This window comes from Gymnoscopelus microlampas (assembly GCF_963454915.1).
Source record: "Gymnoscopelus microlampas genome assembly, chromosome: 2".
Taxonomy (NCBI): domain Eukaryota; kingdom Metazoa; phylum Chordata; class Actinopteri; order Myctophiformes; family Myctophidae; genus Gymnoscopelus; species Gymnoscopelus microlampas.
Genome location: NC_139939.1, coordinates 36487204 through 36504548, shown reverse-complemented (window position 1 = coordinate 36504548; position 17345 = coordinate 36487204). Strand labels below are relative to the sequence as shown.

Here is a 17345-nt window from a genome sequence, read left to right as displayed (position 1 = left end):
GTTTGCTAAATGGGTGCTGCTGTACAGCTCTGAAGATATAATTGCCTGCAGCATTACCAATGCAAGATACATGTAAAACAAATCCATATTACAGAGGAGGGATATCCAATAGAGGACAGGGGACAACAGAGACGAGAGAGGACACATTGCTCACAGGAGGACAATGGCTGTATACCATTCTCACACTGATAGGGAGGAGTCTCTTGCTTCTGCCGGTTCGCCTCCGCAATTGAGAAAGGATTTACAAAGGCTATTTTTACCACTGGAGACACCTGACGCCAGCTCTGCCAAGCCGCGCCAGTTGCCGTTGTTTCATCTCAGTTTAATTTCAAGATCACAGAGGGAGGAGAAGGCCGTGTTTGTCACCAGGAGAGTTTACAGTGGTTGGGCTGCACCAAAACAAACTGGTCTCGGTTTCGTAGAAATTGCCAGTTATTGCTCACGGCGCCTGCATAGTCTGTCTGATTGTCACAATACAGCCTTTGAAGTCCGGTTCAGTAGGTTAGAGCTGGTTAGCAAGAGACCCAAAGATGGAAGTGGAGAAATGTGTTTGTTTTGAAGTGAGAAAGATGTATATTTCTGAGGGAGCTTGGCAATGAGTCATATTGGTACCTTCACCCAGTTACAACGCTCTGGCAAGACAGAAATGAAAATAGCGTTTTGACAGAACTGGAAAAAACAAACAGCTCTCAAAATATCACAGATCAGAAATGTAAAAGGAAGTAAGGTAAAGAAATAGAGCAATTATACACAGTAAAATGTTGTTAGTGTGTTAGTTCTACTGAGTGTGTGAATAATTTTTACAGAGACAGGGACACACTTTTTAACCAAAAATGGCAACCATTTATCAACGTTTTAGAATGATCAAATAATTATTTTACATCTAAAAAGTAGATGCCACGCAAAAGCATGACATGCCATGCACCAACTAACAAGTCTTAATAATAATACACATACCGAATAGGTATAAGCATAGCAGCTATTCAAATTCAATTGCAACCAAAATTTGGTTGAAATTGAATTTGAATAGCTGCTATGCTTACTTGTCAGTTGGTTACTGTCAATTTTTAATATTGACAATAACCAACTGACAAGGGAGAAATCTCTCTTGAAGAATCAATTATGCTTCGGGCTGGGACAATATATTCTTCAAAAGCACCATGGGTGAAATGACCCTTTAACATTCACGAGTGCTTCATTGGACACAAGGCCTGAGCTCCTCTCTAATTAAATTTACTATACTGCACTCCCCAACTGTGATGAATGACTTGTTTGGCTTTGAGAAAACTCTTCCCCCTAGAGCGCAGCTCATCCTGTGTGTGTGTGTGTGTGTGTGTGTGTGTGTGTGTGTGTGTGTGTGTGTGTGTGTGTGTGTGTGTGTGTGTGTGTGTGTGTGTGTGTGTGTGTGTGTGTGTGTGTGTGTGTGTGTGTGTGTACACACAGCCAGGAGCCAGCATCTCGATCTCCGTGAGTTATGGTGCAGCAACTGGGGGAGGGGGCGTCATGGGCCCCAGTTCTTCACCACCTCCACACTTTCTTTCTTTCTTTAATTCTCCAGAGACCACATATGTTTTTTTTTCTCTGCCATCTTTTTTTCACTCTCTCTCCCTTCAGATTTTTGCTCTCTCCCTCTCGTCCCTCCTTAAAAGTGCCTGAGTCAGCAGAAACCTGAGGAAACAGAGGGAGCAGCAGACTCTTCTCTCTCTCTCTCACACACAGAAGGGCCTTTTTTCCACCCCTCACTCGCCGTTCTGCCAAAACTCTCTTTTCTCTGAAGCCTGACTCCCTTTCTCCTCTGCCGACTCCATTTCTCCTCTGCCCTACCGTTGAGGTATGTGGGAGTTGTTTGTCTGACTATATGGAGTTCCTTGGCGAAATGAAGGAGACAGACTTATCTGAGACAGATATGATGGGTCTGTTTATTTTATGCTCCTCCCACTCCCTACTTGTTGTACATTGTACAAGTGTTGAGTGTCAACTCTTAGACTTTGTACCAGGATTATGCACCATCTGGTCCAATTGCAATGGCGCTATCTATCTGCAAATAAGTGATTGTAAACGATACGATTACTGATGCGTTAAAGGCTAAGGTCAAATAATATCCCCATCTAACACTAAAATCCCCACAACTACTATTAATATATATAGCCGCAAAGCCGAAATTCGGGACAGCACAGACTGTTCACATAAAAATCTATAGTTAGTAGATGGACTTGAGTAGTTCTTGAGGCAAGTATAGTGAGGATACAGTAGATGGATGTCTGTCTGTAGCATGTTTTGTGTAGATCACAATCTACATGCATATAATCCTATGGATCTGAGTTGCCCATCTCACATGCAAGAGGCCATGTAGTATTCATTTTTCGTCACGTTATATTTCGTTTTTACGCTATGAATAGACACACGTGGAACGGTAAAAATGACGATTAGTGGTTAGGCTCTGAGGGTTTTCCTCACAGTAAAGATGGCTAACTAAAGCAAGCGGAGACAGCCTTTAGGGTCAGCCTGGAGTGACATACAGTGTGGAGAGCATACAAAGTCAAGAAACTGTCTCCAGCTGGACTCCAGAAAGGATCTCCCAAAAGAGGTCAACTTCTGGAATTTCTCCACTTGGAGGTCACTATGTGCTGAGAACACATTGGCTCCAGACAGATCAGGCCTGGCCTTGGCTGGAGCTTGACTGCTCGGACTTGTGTAGACTCACAAGTCAGTCTCTAAACACTTTGCACAACTAGAGACTGAGGACAATCTCACAGTTTTCATAGTTAAAACTGCATGGAAACATTTTTTTTTAAGTCTTTAAGGCAGCCCTTCATATTGGGGTGTTGACGTGATCACAGTCACAGTGCATCAGAAGTTTCAAGTTGAATGGAACTGAAGTGAAACAAATCAAATTGAGCTGAATTGAGACTGAATCAAGGCCATGTATGATGTAAACAGCCTAATGCACACGCATGAACATGCGTGTGGAGAGATTTAAGGAGGTATGTGGGTGCAGGCTGCAGACCCACATCTCAGTAAGAACATTCTCTCCTCTGTCTGGGGTAACAGGCCTGCAGGCCATGGCCCAGGACAATTTGCTCTGTCAGTAAATCATTTTCTCTCCTGCAGCCGATACCACACCTTGTGCATTTCAGACCGCATTTAAACAAGTTATGAAACACCAGCATACTAGCAAGATGCCTTCAGAGGTGTGCAACGGTGAAAAATGAAAAATGAAGGAAGAGGGCAGCGAGAACAGTAGAAACAGCATGATTTTCAGCACAGAGTTTGCTCAGATCTAGGGCGTAACTATTTGTGGCCATTGTAGTTCAACATAGCCCTGATATTGAAGAAAATGAAAAAAATACAATTAAAATATAACTTTCCTCTCCCAAAAGGAGAGGAGAGGAGACTGTGAGTTACGTGACTGGTTTCATGGTTTGTGTGTCGACCAAGCAGTGCTGAAATTCAGGTCAGCACAGCGCGCACACACACGCACGCGCGCGCGCGCGCACACACACACACACACACACACACACACACACACACACACACACACACACACACACACACACTGGAATGTTGAGTTAAGTAACAGAGGGAGCCCGGGGGTGGGGTGGAGGGGTGTATGTCACTAAAGCAGTAGGCCATGTATAACTAGAGCACATTGCACACACAGCAACATTTGTTGCTGTTTGCAGTCAAATATCTGACGTGACATTCATTTGTTTGGCTCACTGCAATATTGGTGCTCTAGAAAGAGGACAAAAATAGCAGATCTGCAAGATCACAACACGCCAGAGATGCTATGAAGTATGAATCAATTGGGCTTAAGAGAGAAGTGGCGTACAGTCTGCCGCTATGCAAAGCAACACTGTCAGTTGTATCGACCGGGACCTGTTTTCCGGGAACACATAGCCTACCCTCGCTGACAGTGATCTGCTGAAACAGTAGGCTCCTGTCAGGCCACCAGGTTAATGCGTGTTAATCATTGACAAAGGAGTCAGCATGTAAGCAGAGCTGTCTCCTCACGTCAACAAGGAGAATGTGCTCGTTTGAGCTGAGCCCAGTTTTGGCAGCTTTATCTCTGCACATGTGCATCAGTATTTTGGGCTTCGGTATGGTTTTAATTTGGCATATTGAAAATGCAGCCCTTTACTGAGCTATAACAAAGTGCCGTATAGAGTTTAGAGTGACTGTTCCAGAAGGACATATAGGTTCAATCCCGGCAACAGTGAATGTTTGCATCGCTAGTCATGTGTCCTAGCAAAGTGTTCTTGGACATGGCACTGACCCCCTCCCGACCCCACAACCGCCACAGCTAGCTGTATCTGTTCATGAAAATCAGAGAGAGAGAGAGATGCACACATGAACGTGTCAGTCCAACTCCCACCAAGGAGCTCATTCTTTTGTTATCCTTTCTATTTGCTCACACATTCTTCTCTTTCTTTATTGCACTCAAGCATCTGTTTTCCAGCAAACACAGATGTAGTCGGGCTAAGTACTGTAGGGAAATGAGCTTTCTTCTGTACCAACCATCTTTTCTTTTCTTTTCTTGGGCATTGTTTTGGTTTCAGGGAGCATGGAAGGAAAAGAAAAAAGATGGAAGAAATCTAATAAATCTAATTACAAGGCATTCCCAAGAAGCATGGCTCCAAATGGAGATTTCCACTTTGTGCTTTGTGGAAATACTACCAATGAGAGAACAACACAAACACTTCATATACTGTAGCAGCTTCCTGTTGTTGAGGAACCACTTGTAGGCTGCCACTGCGCTTTCTGCTTTTCTCTTTTCCAATTTCTCTTTCTTTTTCTGAAGCAAGGCATCGTCAGAGGGATCCAAGTTTCTGTTGGCTGCAGAGCTCGCGTGAGAGAGACCAAAGTCAGTTGAAAGCTCTCTGCCCGTCCCTAGTCAGCCAGTCAGTCAGGCAGGAAGTCTACAGTACTTTGCGTGTGCATGTGCTTACAGGGGACTGGGTGTCTGTGTGTGTCTCAATGTACACACAAAACAAACGGCACTCTCTGTGGGTGTGGCAGCACCGTTGATGACAGAAAACAAACACACTCTCCCAGACATGGGACAAACAGTAGAGCCAAAAATATTTCCAATATCTTAAATGTCTGTCTGTCTGTCTGTCTGTCTGTCTGTCTCTGTCTGTGTGTGTGTGTGTGTGTGTGTGTGTGTGTGTGTGTGTGTGTGTGTGTGTGTGTGTGTGTGTGTGTGTGTGCGTGCGTGCGCGCGCGTGCGTGCGTGCGTGCGTGCGTGCGTGCGTGCGTGCGTGCGTGCGTGCGTGCGTGCGTGTGCCCGCCTCTCTCTCCCTCCCTCAAACTTAAGAACTAACTTAAAAATACAAACAGAAGAATTGTGCTTTTGCTGTTACAATATATATAGAGATAAGTAAATATATCTTATACATATGGTGTGGGGGCAGGGACATCATTCCATGCTGGCAGTTTCACACTAACGGGGCATGTCATCCATAATCTTTATTGATCTGCATTTTGTCCCAGCCTTCGGCGTGGTTGATTATCAAAGACAAATGTACACTAACTCTTTGCACTCGATCTTTGCTTGCACGCTTTTCCGACTTGAATTCCTAATTTGTAACCTACATGGGCTGCACTGAGGCTTTACGCATAACATCGTAGAGATGCATGTGTTACTACATGGAACGAGCGTCCTCTTGATGATATTATAAGTATAACGCGAAGCAAAATTCCAACAGCAGTGTTCCTCTGGGCAGGCGGAGAGTCACTGGACACCGCTGTAAGAGGTGCTACAGTATGACTGTGCATGGGGTAGGTTTGTGTGAGGACACACAGGGCCCAGTGGTGTACTGCTGCTGTCACTCTGCCAAGAGGCTCAGTCCCTCAACAAGTCACCAACATGGCCACTGTTGTCCCACAGCCAAAACTGCACTCAGCGGCACTAGGGCTGAGCAATATATCAATATTATATTGATATTGTGATATGATATGTTGTGAGCTTGTAGACCTACTATTTCGACTATTTATTTTTTACTATCTTTTAAATTTGATATTACAATATGATATTAGAAGAAAGAGAGAAAGGAGCAGTCTCTGTTTGGCAAAGTAAAAATACCTAGCAATACTCCAATTCTGTCTGTCTACCTGCAGCCCGATAACCAGGGAAGAACATGTAAAAATACCTAGCAATCTTCGATCTTTGATTCCCTGCACCACAGGAGAGACATGTGTGTGTTACTACTGGACGTTCTATCTTCAGTTCATCATCATCAACCATTTAAAAAACGGAACAAACACCTACTGTGCACTGCAGCAGGGTACAGTAACCCTCTCCACCCCCACACCGCTAGGGGATAAGAGTTGGCTATTTGTGTCAAAACCTTGAAACCTTACCGTCTCTAACCCTTTAACACCTCTGTCTTACAATAATGACCATGTCATCTGAGCTCATGGGTTCAGGCAGGGATTCGATCAATGTGCAATGCATTGTGTCACAAAGGCTCTGTCTCACACACACAAACACACGCACACGCGTACACAGTACACACGCGCACGCACACACACTGCCAGAGCTATCATTACATATACAGGTAGGGCCTATTTCCTCCTTACAGGGGAAAAGATGACACAGTCACCAAAAACACACACACACACACACACACACACACACACACACACACACACACACACACACACACACACACACACACACACACACACACACACAGAAACTAACAAAAAAACAAGGAACAATAAGGACAGGTCTGAAGTGCTTTTTAGGTATAAAATGAAGCTTCAATTTGTTCCGGAGGCTTTTGTCACTGTGTGCACAGTAAATGAATGAATGTTGCATAATGTCCAAATGACCCTGCACTGTGAAATGGCAGCACTCTACTTTTTGAAACACAAATCCAGTTTTGATTCTATGATGTGATGCTGTTAAGCCCTTATGAATAGCGAAATCTACAAGCTCACAATGCATCGCATCGGGACGTGTTGTGAGCTTGTAGATCTATATTTGCTATAAACAAATATATATTCGGTACGCAACAACACTGTTTTTTTAATGGATAAAGAATGGATTTAATATTGATAAAGAGATTTTTGTGCACTGTATGGAGTTTTATGTATGTTTTTAATGTATTTTTGTTGGGGGCCCCTAGGCTAGTTCCATCAGTAGGTCCTAAAGAAGCCTCATGCTAAATTTGGCGATTTTATCCGCTTTGTGACGGTAATGTTAAAAATCACACCTGTGTGAAGGTAGCGGCGCCTTTGATACATTTTGTCATCAAAAAGTGTTTATAATGTGTTTATAGCCACGTGTCACGTGAAGCTTGACCAATCACTTTGTTGACGTGTCTGACCAATCAGAACGTTGACGCAAAAGCCAGGTATAGAGGGCTACCGCTCTATACCTAAAGGTATAGAGCGGCTAGCGCCGCTAAAAAATGGCATTAAGACACTATCCCTTCTTTGGACAGAAGTGCAGTCACTCCCCTTCACTTTGCGCTACAGTACGAGGGTTGTACACTTGATCTGCTAAATTACTGTCATCAATGTATATCTTTGTTCTCAAAGCTCATCAATCCCACAGACACTTTTGTTTCGATATATCATAACTTTCACATTGCGGCCACAAAGCACTCAGTAAAGAGGAAGTTTTGTTTCTATGTTAACATCACACTACTGTATATTATACAACACTGACAAGCACTGTGCGGTTGCTGCCTTCCAGAGAACGGAGGATGAGTAAGGTGATTCTGGAAACCCTTTTTTTCTCAACCGTGTCACTGTGTTGGTGACCACGCCTGACGCAAAGTGAGCCAATAACGGCTGTGTTGTTTCGACTACACAACAGCTACGGTATTCAAGCCAGCCTCTCTCTGCCAGGTCACACAGAAGGGATATGTCCATGCATGTTTTCTCAACTCTCCGTACACACGTCAATTACTCACTACTCTCAGCAGGCAGATATGCGACTGGCTGGCAAGCCACTCCGCTCCCCACCACAAGAGTGACACAGTGTCACGTAACACATGCCTACTGTAACACACCCACTCCAGTCTCGTCTAGTCCAGTTCAGACAGACAGGCAGACAGACAGACAGGCAGATAAGGAATAACATCAGCTGTATAGTCCCAAACGAAACCACTCTATTTGTACACAGGCGACAACGTGATTCTCAAACCGGTTCTTTGTCTGCGGGGAAACTAATCCACGTCTTGAAAAGGCCAGACACAAGGATTTCTGTTGTCCAGAGGCTGTTGGGTGGAACCAGAATCAAAGCAGAGCTCTCTCTGCTTCCTGTCGAGAGACCCCCGTCCCATTCACACACACACGCACGTGCACGTACATACACACGCACATACACGCACATACACACGCACGCACACACATACACACACGCACACACACACACACACACACACACACCTCCTTTAATGTGTGATGTCACTTTGTCTCAACGTTGACTCAAAACAGGGTGGAGTAAAAAAAAACACGCAACCTGTGTGTCTTTAATTTACCCAGCTTTTTGCCAAGAGAGAGAGAACCGTTTCTTTTGAGTAGTTCTGGAACAAACATGAGCGACATAATCACTGCATGTTTATTGAGAGAGAGAGAGAGAGAGAGAGAGAGAGAGAGAGAGAGAGAGAGAGAGAGAGAGAGAGAGAGAGAGAGAGAGAGAGAGAGAGAGAGAGAGAGAGAGAGAGAGAGAGAGAGAGAGAGAGAGAGAGAGAGACTTTCAAGAATGTGTTTCTTATATTTGGGTGTGCACGTGGCATGGGCACTGTACTGGGCTTGTTTTGATTGACAAGAAGAGACAGACAAGCCTCCAAAACGCCCTCCAATACACACGCACACGCACACACGCACACGCACACGCACACGCACACGCACACGCACACGCACACGCACACACACACACACACACACACACACACACACACACACACACAGACAAGCCTAATGTGCAAGATTAGAACATTGTAACTGACAGGATTCCCTCTCCCTGACCATACAAGGCATTGAGTTTTCACCCAACAGACAGATCTAATAAAACATGAAAGCAACTCTTTGAAATGAGATTACAGAATCAGATTACGGCCCCTCTTCTGTTCAGACACAAGGAATTCACACATATTCTGAGCCCTGGGTCTCATCATTGTCATCTCGAGTAAATTGTAGAAACGCTTCAAGTGATGAACTAGCCAAATTCAAAATTCAGTAGGCATTGAAACTGATAACAAAGATTAACAACACAATGAGAGCAGGGAGGGAGGAGGAGGTTCAGTATCTTTCTCAAGACGCCATGGTCACTGATGGGGCAGGGTATCAACTGCCAGGCCACACAGTACTAACAGCCAAGGCTGCTAAAGATTTAGTGACCGTAAGATAAATATAGGATAGTACACACACACACACACACACACACACACACACACACACACACACACACACACACACACACACACACACACACACACACACACACACACACACACACACACACACACACACACACACACAGACACACACACACACACACACACACACACACACACACACACACACACACACACACACACACACACACACATCATTATAGAACACAGTTCCCGTCCTCATTGACTCTGGAAATGCTCTTTTTTTTTAAATCCTCCCTGGCTGAGCAAGGCATTCCCCAGGAGCCTCTGTCGGATCCCATCCACGGCAGAGCTCTCCATGGTCAACTTCCATTGAACTATGAACGATGAATTCCCCCCCCAACAAATAGTGATCTTAGATTCCCCCTGGGGAAAATCGGAAAGTCGGAACAGGTTCCACTTTACAATGGAGTCAATACTGTAAGATTCATCCAGAACTGTAGCATGGTGGTGGCCCCACACTGCACTGACTGACCTCTGCAAGTTCACCCTTCCTCTAGTCATCCTCAGTGGACATGGCCTTTGATGAGTTAAAGACACTGTTTTCATCTCCTCACTCATACTCATCGACCACAATGGAAACAAGCCTCCAGGTGATTTTTTTCTTATCCTTTTAGCATAGCTTTTTTTAACTGTACTGCCATACTTAGTTACTTTCAAATGTGTTAATTAAGTATTCAATCAATTAATCAAACTCAACCTCTACCTCGTGTCAGTTTGTGGTGGAGGTGGATCCCTCAGATTTTGGTTGGGGGATGTCTGTCGATCACAAACTTCACCCTTGCGCCTCTCTTAAAAGTTTCCCCCTGCAGAGCGCAACTATTACTTTGGGACCTAGGAACTGTTAGCAGTCAAGATGAATGGAGGCACTGGTTCGAGGGAGCAGGGCGACCGTTCACTTGGTTTGGGCTGACTACAAGGACCTTGAATACATCTGTTCAACCAGAGTGTCCAAGACAGGCCAGATGGGCTCTGTTCTTTAATCGGTTTGACGTTTCTCTTTCATACGTCCAGGATCTAACATCAAACTTAGATGGCCCATATCCTGCATCTACTAAGCTATGGACCATCCTCTGTGTAAATGTAACTCTAAAAATCTATTCTTACACTCTTAAAGTTAAATTAAGAGATTTTGCTGTGTAGAATGCATCTTGCACTAATTCCTTTTGAGTCTCATGGCCATAGCACAAATATGAGACATGAATACAAACAGAGATGTACTGACTAATGTGTGAGACATGGTGGGAGGTAGGGGTGAACAAACAAAACAAGCATAAAAGTAAAGGAAAGTAGGGTTATCATCTTACCTGTGCTTCTCCAGCTCGTTGTGCGATGATCTGAAAGGGTCAAAATAAACAAGGGTGAGTGCACTGCCCAACTCCCATCAAATTAACACAGTAATCATAATATCTCTAATATCTCTTGACATGAATAACTGCAGACAAATACAAAGATGAAAGTTAGGGATGAGATGAGATGAGACTTGAACCTTGAATGCAGCAGGAAACCCCTCCCCTCGCCACAGCACGGGAATGTCTCAGTTAGTGGATGTTTTAAGAAAGCAGAACAGATGAAAGCTATGCCAGCAGTTTAGTAGAAGGTTTGCATAAATGATTTATTTGACAAGAGATGAAAAGGGTTATTCCTTCCCCCTTAGCTTTACGCGGCTAAAGCTTTGACTAGTGAGGCTAATTTCAACAGTGTAGTCTTAAGCCTAATTTATTTCTCTAATTTTCGCATTCCGAAAACAACTGATGTTCAAGGGCCTAGCATGATAGAATCTTTCTGGGCTGATTATGGGCTGAAACACTGCTTGCCAGCGGAATCCATGACAAAGTTATGGTGCATTGGTGACCGCAACAAGGATTCAGTTGCCTGGCAGAGGGTCAAAGACTGCAGTGTATATTTGCAGAGAGAGAGGCTTGGATATGATGGAATGAAAGAAAGAGAGGACAGAGGCAGACAAAGAGATGCAGACAGACAGGCAGGCAGACAGACGGGCAGAGGAAATAGAAACAGGGATAGAGAAAACAGAGCAGAGAGAGACAAAGTGAGCTTAGAGGAGAGGGTAAGAAAGAGAGGGAGAGAGACAGAGTCAGAGTACAGAAGAGGCAGACAAAGAGACAGAAAGAGCATAGAGGACAAACAAACAGAAAGACATAGAGAAATAGAAGGAGAGAGTCCATAATCTTAACAAGGCCAGTGTACCAAATATGGTGCAGGACTTATTTGCCAGAAATCTAATTATTGATGGTGCTTAAGAGAAACCCCTGTCAGGATAGGCATTCAGGGCTACTGTATGTATCAACATAATAATGTTATGTAACAATGACACAGATATGTCATGGATTTTTTATTATATACAAATATTTTAAGCACATCTTGAGTGACAACTGAGGAGTGAGCAGGTAGGGGTTAGGGCCTTGCTCAATGCAACCTTGACCGGGCACTGCCATTTGAATGCTTGTTCAACCAAAACATCTCTGCCCGTCTTGTGTGTGTCCACTCAAAAAAACAAGTGCATATGCTATGTGCGAGACTGTGACGTCCACACACCCACACGTATATGCATGCACACATACCACAAATACGCCCTATAATGCAGACAAACACACCCACACTCACGTGCACACACAAGCACCCACACACACTGCTGTTGTTGTGGGTTGTGCTGAGCAGACAGCACTAGTGGCGCTGACATGGGTACAAACCCATGGGTCAGTCTGGTCATCTGTAGGAGGCCTAGATACACTCTGTAGTGTTCCAGAGAACGTGGGCTTATAACAGGGAGAGGACGTGCATATTATGATGTGGACACCAGAGTCAGCCCAGGGCACTGCAGCCCATCTGATTCAGAACAAAAACCTCTGTTCATCTCACGCACACGCACACGCACACACACACACACACACACACACACACACACACACACACACACACACACACACACACACACACACACACACACACACACACACACACGCACGCACACACGACTGTCATGGATACCGAGGCAATAAAAACCAAAACAGGGGCAACAAAGGGCCAGACTGACAACAGACAACAAGCCTTTTCACATTTTGTTCTGGATCTTTAATAGCCCATATGCATGCGAAGCAGTGGTTCCCACAGCTGGGATGTCGAGCCCAAGCTCAGGCTGGCAGAAGGATGTGACGGTGACCTGAACATTTAAGAAGGCAGTGCCTTTGCCGCTGTCAAACAGAATGTGTCCTCTCTCTGTCAACTGACGAATAAAGTTAAAACAAAGGAAAAGAAAAAAAGCATTGAATATGAAGTTTGCTGTCCCTTCTGGAACATTGTCTACTCTAGAGATGACACAGCACCCTACTTTAAATTTACACTGCACCGTAAGCACCATGGGATGAGGCCTTGCATCACCACATCCTGCACCCACAAGGGGTTTTCCTTTTTCTTTTCAGGAGAAGGAGCAATTTGACTCTAATTAGGCTCTTAGAGAGAGACAGAGAGACAGACAGAATGAGTGACTGCAGGTTAGAGGGAGGTACATGAGGAAGGTATTCGTATTCAATTCTATGGTTGATCTTGGCCTGGGGTACACGTGATATTCAATTATATGATTGATCTTGGGGTACACAATGATTGGTCCTCAGGTAGAAGACTCAACCACTTAACCATTGATGGGAATGCTCCTTTACTTTCCCAAAGTCTCAACAAAGCATACAGGAAGTGCATCTCCTTTGTGAGGGAAGTGGCCCCATTCTATTCAAATATATAAACTGTAACAGGCAAAGAAACATGACAGGCAAAGCTATACTGGGAAATCATACTGCAGGGTTGCAGAGGAAGGGACTGCATGCAGTACCTGTCAACAAGATAATGCACACAGCATGTCATGTCATGTAAAAGTCCCTGTCTGCCATGCAAATGATTTAATGGCCTGACATCATAAACTCAGAGCTGATAACCACAGGGCATAAAGCCTATAGCTGAGTCAGAAGCAGGAGCAGCCTGGGAACTAACCTTACATCAACTTTCATAACACATTTAATAAATAGATGGATCCTATTACACCATTAATAACCTTATTGGGTATACTCTCTGAGTCTTAGTTGAACATCCTGTATATTCTCAATTATCAGTAATGACCACTAAAGTCACAATTATGCATTATTTGTTCAGCTGTAACCACTAAATGCTCCAAAAGGCATACAACTCTCAAATCATTAAAGGGTTTTTGATAGAAACTTCTCTAAAGTTTGGGTTTCTATAGTACTTCTTTCTCATTTTTGTGTGCTGCGGAGTTTGACCTTTTTAGTTGTTTCTAACATTTAATTTTATGAGTACCTGCTGCTGCTGCACTTTATAACAACAGACTCACCACTGCTCTCTGTCACATGCCCTTCAATGACTGTGCTAAATGTTTGTGTATATACAAATATGGTCACATTTGGAATAATGATTTATTATTAGTTTTATTATTATTATTATTATACTACAGTGCAAATGTCTGGTTGTTTGCCATTTATTTTAATCATATTTAAGTTGAATAAACAAGACAATGCAATTGCAGTTTAGATGTTGTTATGCTCTCTTCTAACTCAAAAGAACTGTGTTTTATTGATACACCCTGAACTTACATAAGTGTAGAAATAAAGTGTTGGAATTTGGACAAGTAAGTTCATCCAATACATTGCCTGCTGAACTGCAGAGCAATGAAATATCTTACAGCCTGGGGAAAAGGCAGCTCACGCTACTACAGTTGAGTATGGACTCAGGGACTTGGCCTGGCTCAGCCTGTCAGCCAGGAGTGCATGCTGTTACATAGCCACCACACCCACCTGCCAAACCCCCCACCCCCACCACTCATATCCACTGGCTAGTAGTGTGACTACACACTCACACACACGCACACCTCACACAAAAACACTCCTTAACAACAGGATTTCGCAAAGTTTATGAAGGGATTATTATTATGACTAGGCTGCAACTCAGTAGTAACTATAAATAAATTTACTCAAATACTGTAGCCTACTTAAGTACAATTTTGAGGTATTTTTATCTCACTGGAGTATTTCCAATTTTCCTTTAACTCTACTCTACATCTCAGAGGCAAACATTATACTTAAGCATTGTGAGCTTGTAGATCTGCTATTTTCAAAAGATTTCTATACATTTGAAAACGTGTGAAATGGGACACTGCAGAATGAGTAGGCTACTACTTTTGGTACTTTAAGTACATTTTGATACCAATACTTTACTTTTGTCCCATTACTCAAGTAAATTGTGAATTCAGGACTTGCACTTGTAACAGCGTATTTCTACGTTGCAGTAATTGATACTTAAGTAAAACATGTGAGTACTTTTTCCACCACTGCTGCAAGTTAAGTTGCGATCGCGGTTGCCGTCGCTTCTACTGTGTTGTTATGATGATGAACCTACAAGGCATAAGGAAGTGACTGAGCAGAGATGTCATGTGAAAGAACATAAAAAGTTATAAACACTCACTTCAACACTGAACTCTGGCGATAGACTAGAGCCACTAGACTGCAGTGCTTCACCTTGTTTCCCTTTAAAACTGGACGCGGGCCAAACGGGAAGACAAGTTGAGACTTTCAAATATGCTGTCTCGTCCGACAAGCAGTTTTGTCTTGTGGGTGACTCAAAACCACAAGTGTTGTCACTTGTTGTCAGGGGGGTAAAATATTAGTTTACGAAATGATCTTGTGAGCGACCTATTGAATGTAATATGTGAGTCAGTCAGTGTGTGCAGGATATTATAGCGTAGCGGGGAATCAGTGGTGTAAAGTAACTAAGTACATTTACTCAAGTACTGTAATCAAGTAAAATGTGTAGGTGTTTTTACCTTACTGTAGTATTTTCTACTCTACTACATCTCAGAGGGAAATATAGTACTTTTTTACTTTTATTGCGATGCATTAGGCAAGCTCGGCTATTTTCAAAAGATTTTATACATTTTGAACTTGTGAAATGTGACATTCTGCATAATGATGGCTTTCTACTTTTGGTACTTTAAGTACATTTTGATACCACTTTTGCACTCATTTTGAACCGGACTTGCACTTGTCTTGTAACAGTATATTTTTTACATTGCATACTTTTATGCAATACTTTTACTTAAGTAAAACATTTGAGAAGGCTACTTTTTTTCCACCACTGAAGGTTTGCCAGAAGGAAAAGCAGGTCGGGTGAGACAGACAGACAGACAGACAGACAGACAGACAGACAGACAGAAGTTGACAGTGTACGCGTGGCAGTGTTTATAAGGGATCACAACACAGAGCCAAGCCCCAGCAGAATAAGATGGCGTTGGGAATGGATGGATGGTGGTGAATAACAACAACAACAACAACAACAACAACAGAGCGTGTTCAAACTGTATCTATAGCCTACTGACAACAACAACAACAACAACAACAACAACGACAAAAATAACAAAAGATATTTACCTATTGTTCTGAGCTTTTCTTGAAATTGGCGGATGAGCTTTCGTTTTCTTTCTGGAAAAGTCGCTATTGTATGGTAAAACGGACGCGTAACCATGTTCTGCCTCTATATTGACAAAGTAAACAGAATTAAGTGTTCATTTATTGCAGTGTTGCAGTGGAAATTTATATTTACTCAGTGATTTTTGGGAATGTCAAAAGAACTGTCAAATGTATAATGGGGTTATTTGAAAACAGCAGATCTACAAGCTCACAAGGCGTCGACGCCTTGTGAGCTTGTAGATCTGCTATTTTCAAATTGTTACATTTGATAATATTGATAGAAAGAGGTAATCTTGGATCAATTTGTAAACATTTTTACAACAAAAGTATTGTTTTGGGGGGAGGGTCCATGGCACAATATATTTTCAGATGGGGGTTCTCGGGACAAATAAATATCAATCTGGGGGTCCTTGCCATGAAAATGTTTGAGAACCACTGGTTTAAACAACATTAGGAAACAAGTCCAAATAAGCAACTACACTTTAGAAACAAGCCCAAAAAACGTGACGTCTCAGTCATCAGTCAGTCAGTGATCGCTACTGAAAAATCTTTTTCGGTAAAGATAAAATATCCAACGTTACGTATACGCCTGTACTTTAGATTATTAATGACACATGACTGTTTATTAACAGCATCTACCGTACGAGAGGATAACATTGTTATGATCACACTCGTAAACAGCAGTGATCGGTCTTTCCACTGGACAAGTAGCCCAGAATAAAACATTCCATTCAGTGCATCATGTCTGCAACACCAAGGCTTGTTACACGAATTATACACATGTCATTAATAAAATACTTAAAATAATGGGTGATAATTTAATATTGCAAGTTTCTGCAACACATCTAGGCTGCAGGGTCCAGTTTTGCATCACTCCATCGCTTTTTAAAGTGACATCATAGCTGCACTATGGCAGAGCACGTTCTAACTTCACATTGTATAGAAGATGTTTACCCCTTACTAAATTGATAATCGATATTAAAAAATATCCAACAGCATGTCCTGTCAACTTGACAGTTTGGCATGAAAAATACCTCTGTCTCTTCTTTCCAAGTATTCTGCAGCCTCCAGCAGAATTAAAAGAGAGTTAAGTTCCATATCTTCTCGTCTGGTTACAAAAAGAGTAGAAAAAGCAATCTATTTACAGAAAGTGACATAAAAAAAAAAGGATTATTGCAGTGATGGAATTGAAAACTAGAACCGGTATAGGTTGATATGAGCGTCTATAATCAGTTGTGAGTCTTGAGGACTCACTCCACCAAAACTAGAAGTCATATCAACAGCGCATAACTAAAACTCAGGGAGCGAGTGATGGCTCTGCTGACCAATGACAGACGCCCATGGGCGGGGCTGTCAGTGCTGCTTTCAGCCTATGGTTGGGCCGAGTGACATTGAGGTCTCTCCTCATTGGCCAGGACACCAGAGTAATGAGGTATGGAAGTAGTGTTGCCAGATTTTGCGA

The 17345-nt window shown here is 43.0% G+C and overlaps 1 protein-coding gene across 1 annotated transcript in view; it reads right to left on the bottom strand.

The window, feature by feature from the left end:
- Positions 1 to 17141, bottom strand: part of mxd4 (MAX dimerization protein 4) — a 38354-nt gene extending 21213 nt beyond the window's left edge. Inside the window, exons 1-3 of the mRNA XM_084073449.1 lie at positions 16918 to 17141; positions 15845 to 15947; positions 10703 to 10732 (exon numbers count right to left, since the gene is read on the bottom strand). Coding sequence (XP_083929575.1) covers positions 10703 to 10732; positions 15845 to 15947; positions 16918 to 16981 — 197 coding nt within the window. The 5' untranslated portion in view covers positions 16982 to 17141. The remainder of the gene's footprint in view (positions 1 to 10702; positions 10733 to 15844; positions 15948 to 16917) is intronic.
- Between the last annotated feature and the right edge of the window lie 204 nt (positions 17142 to 17345).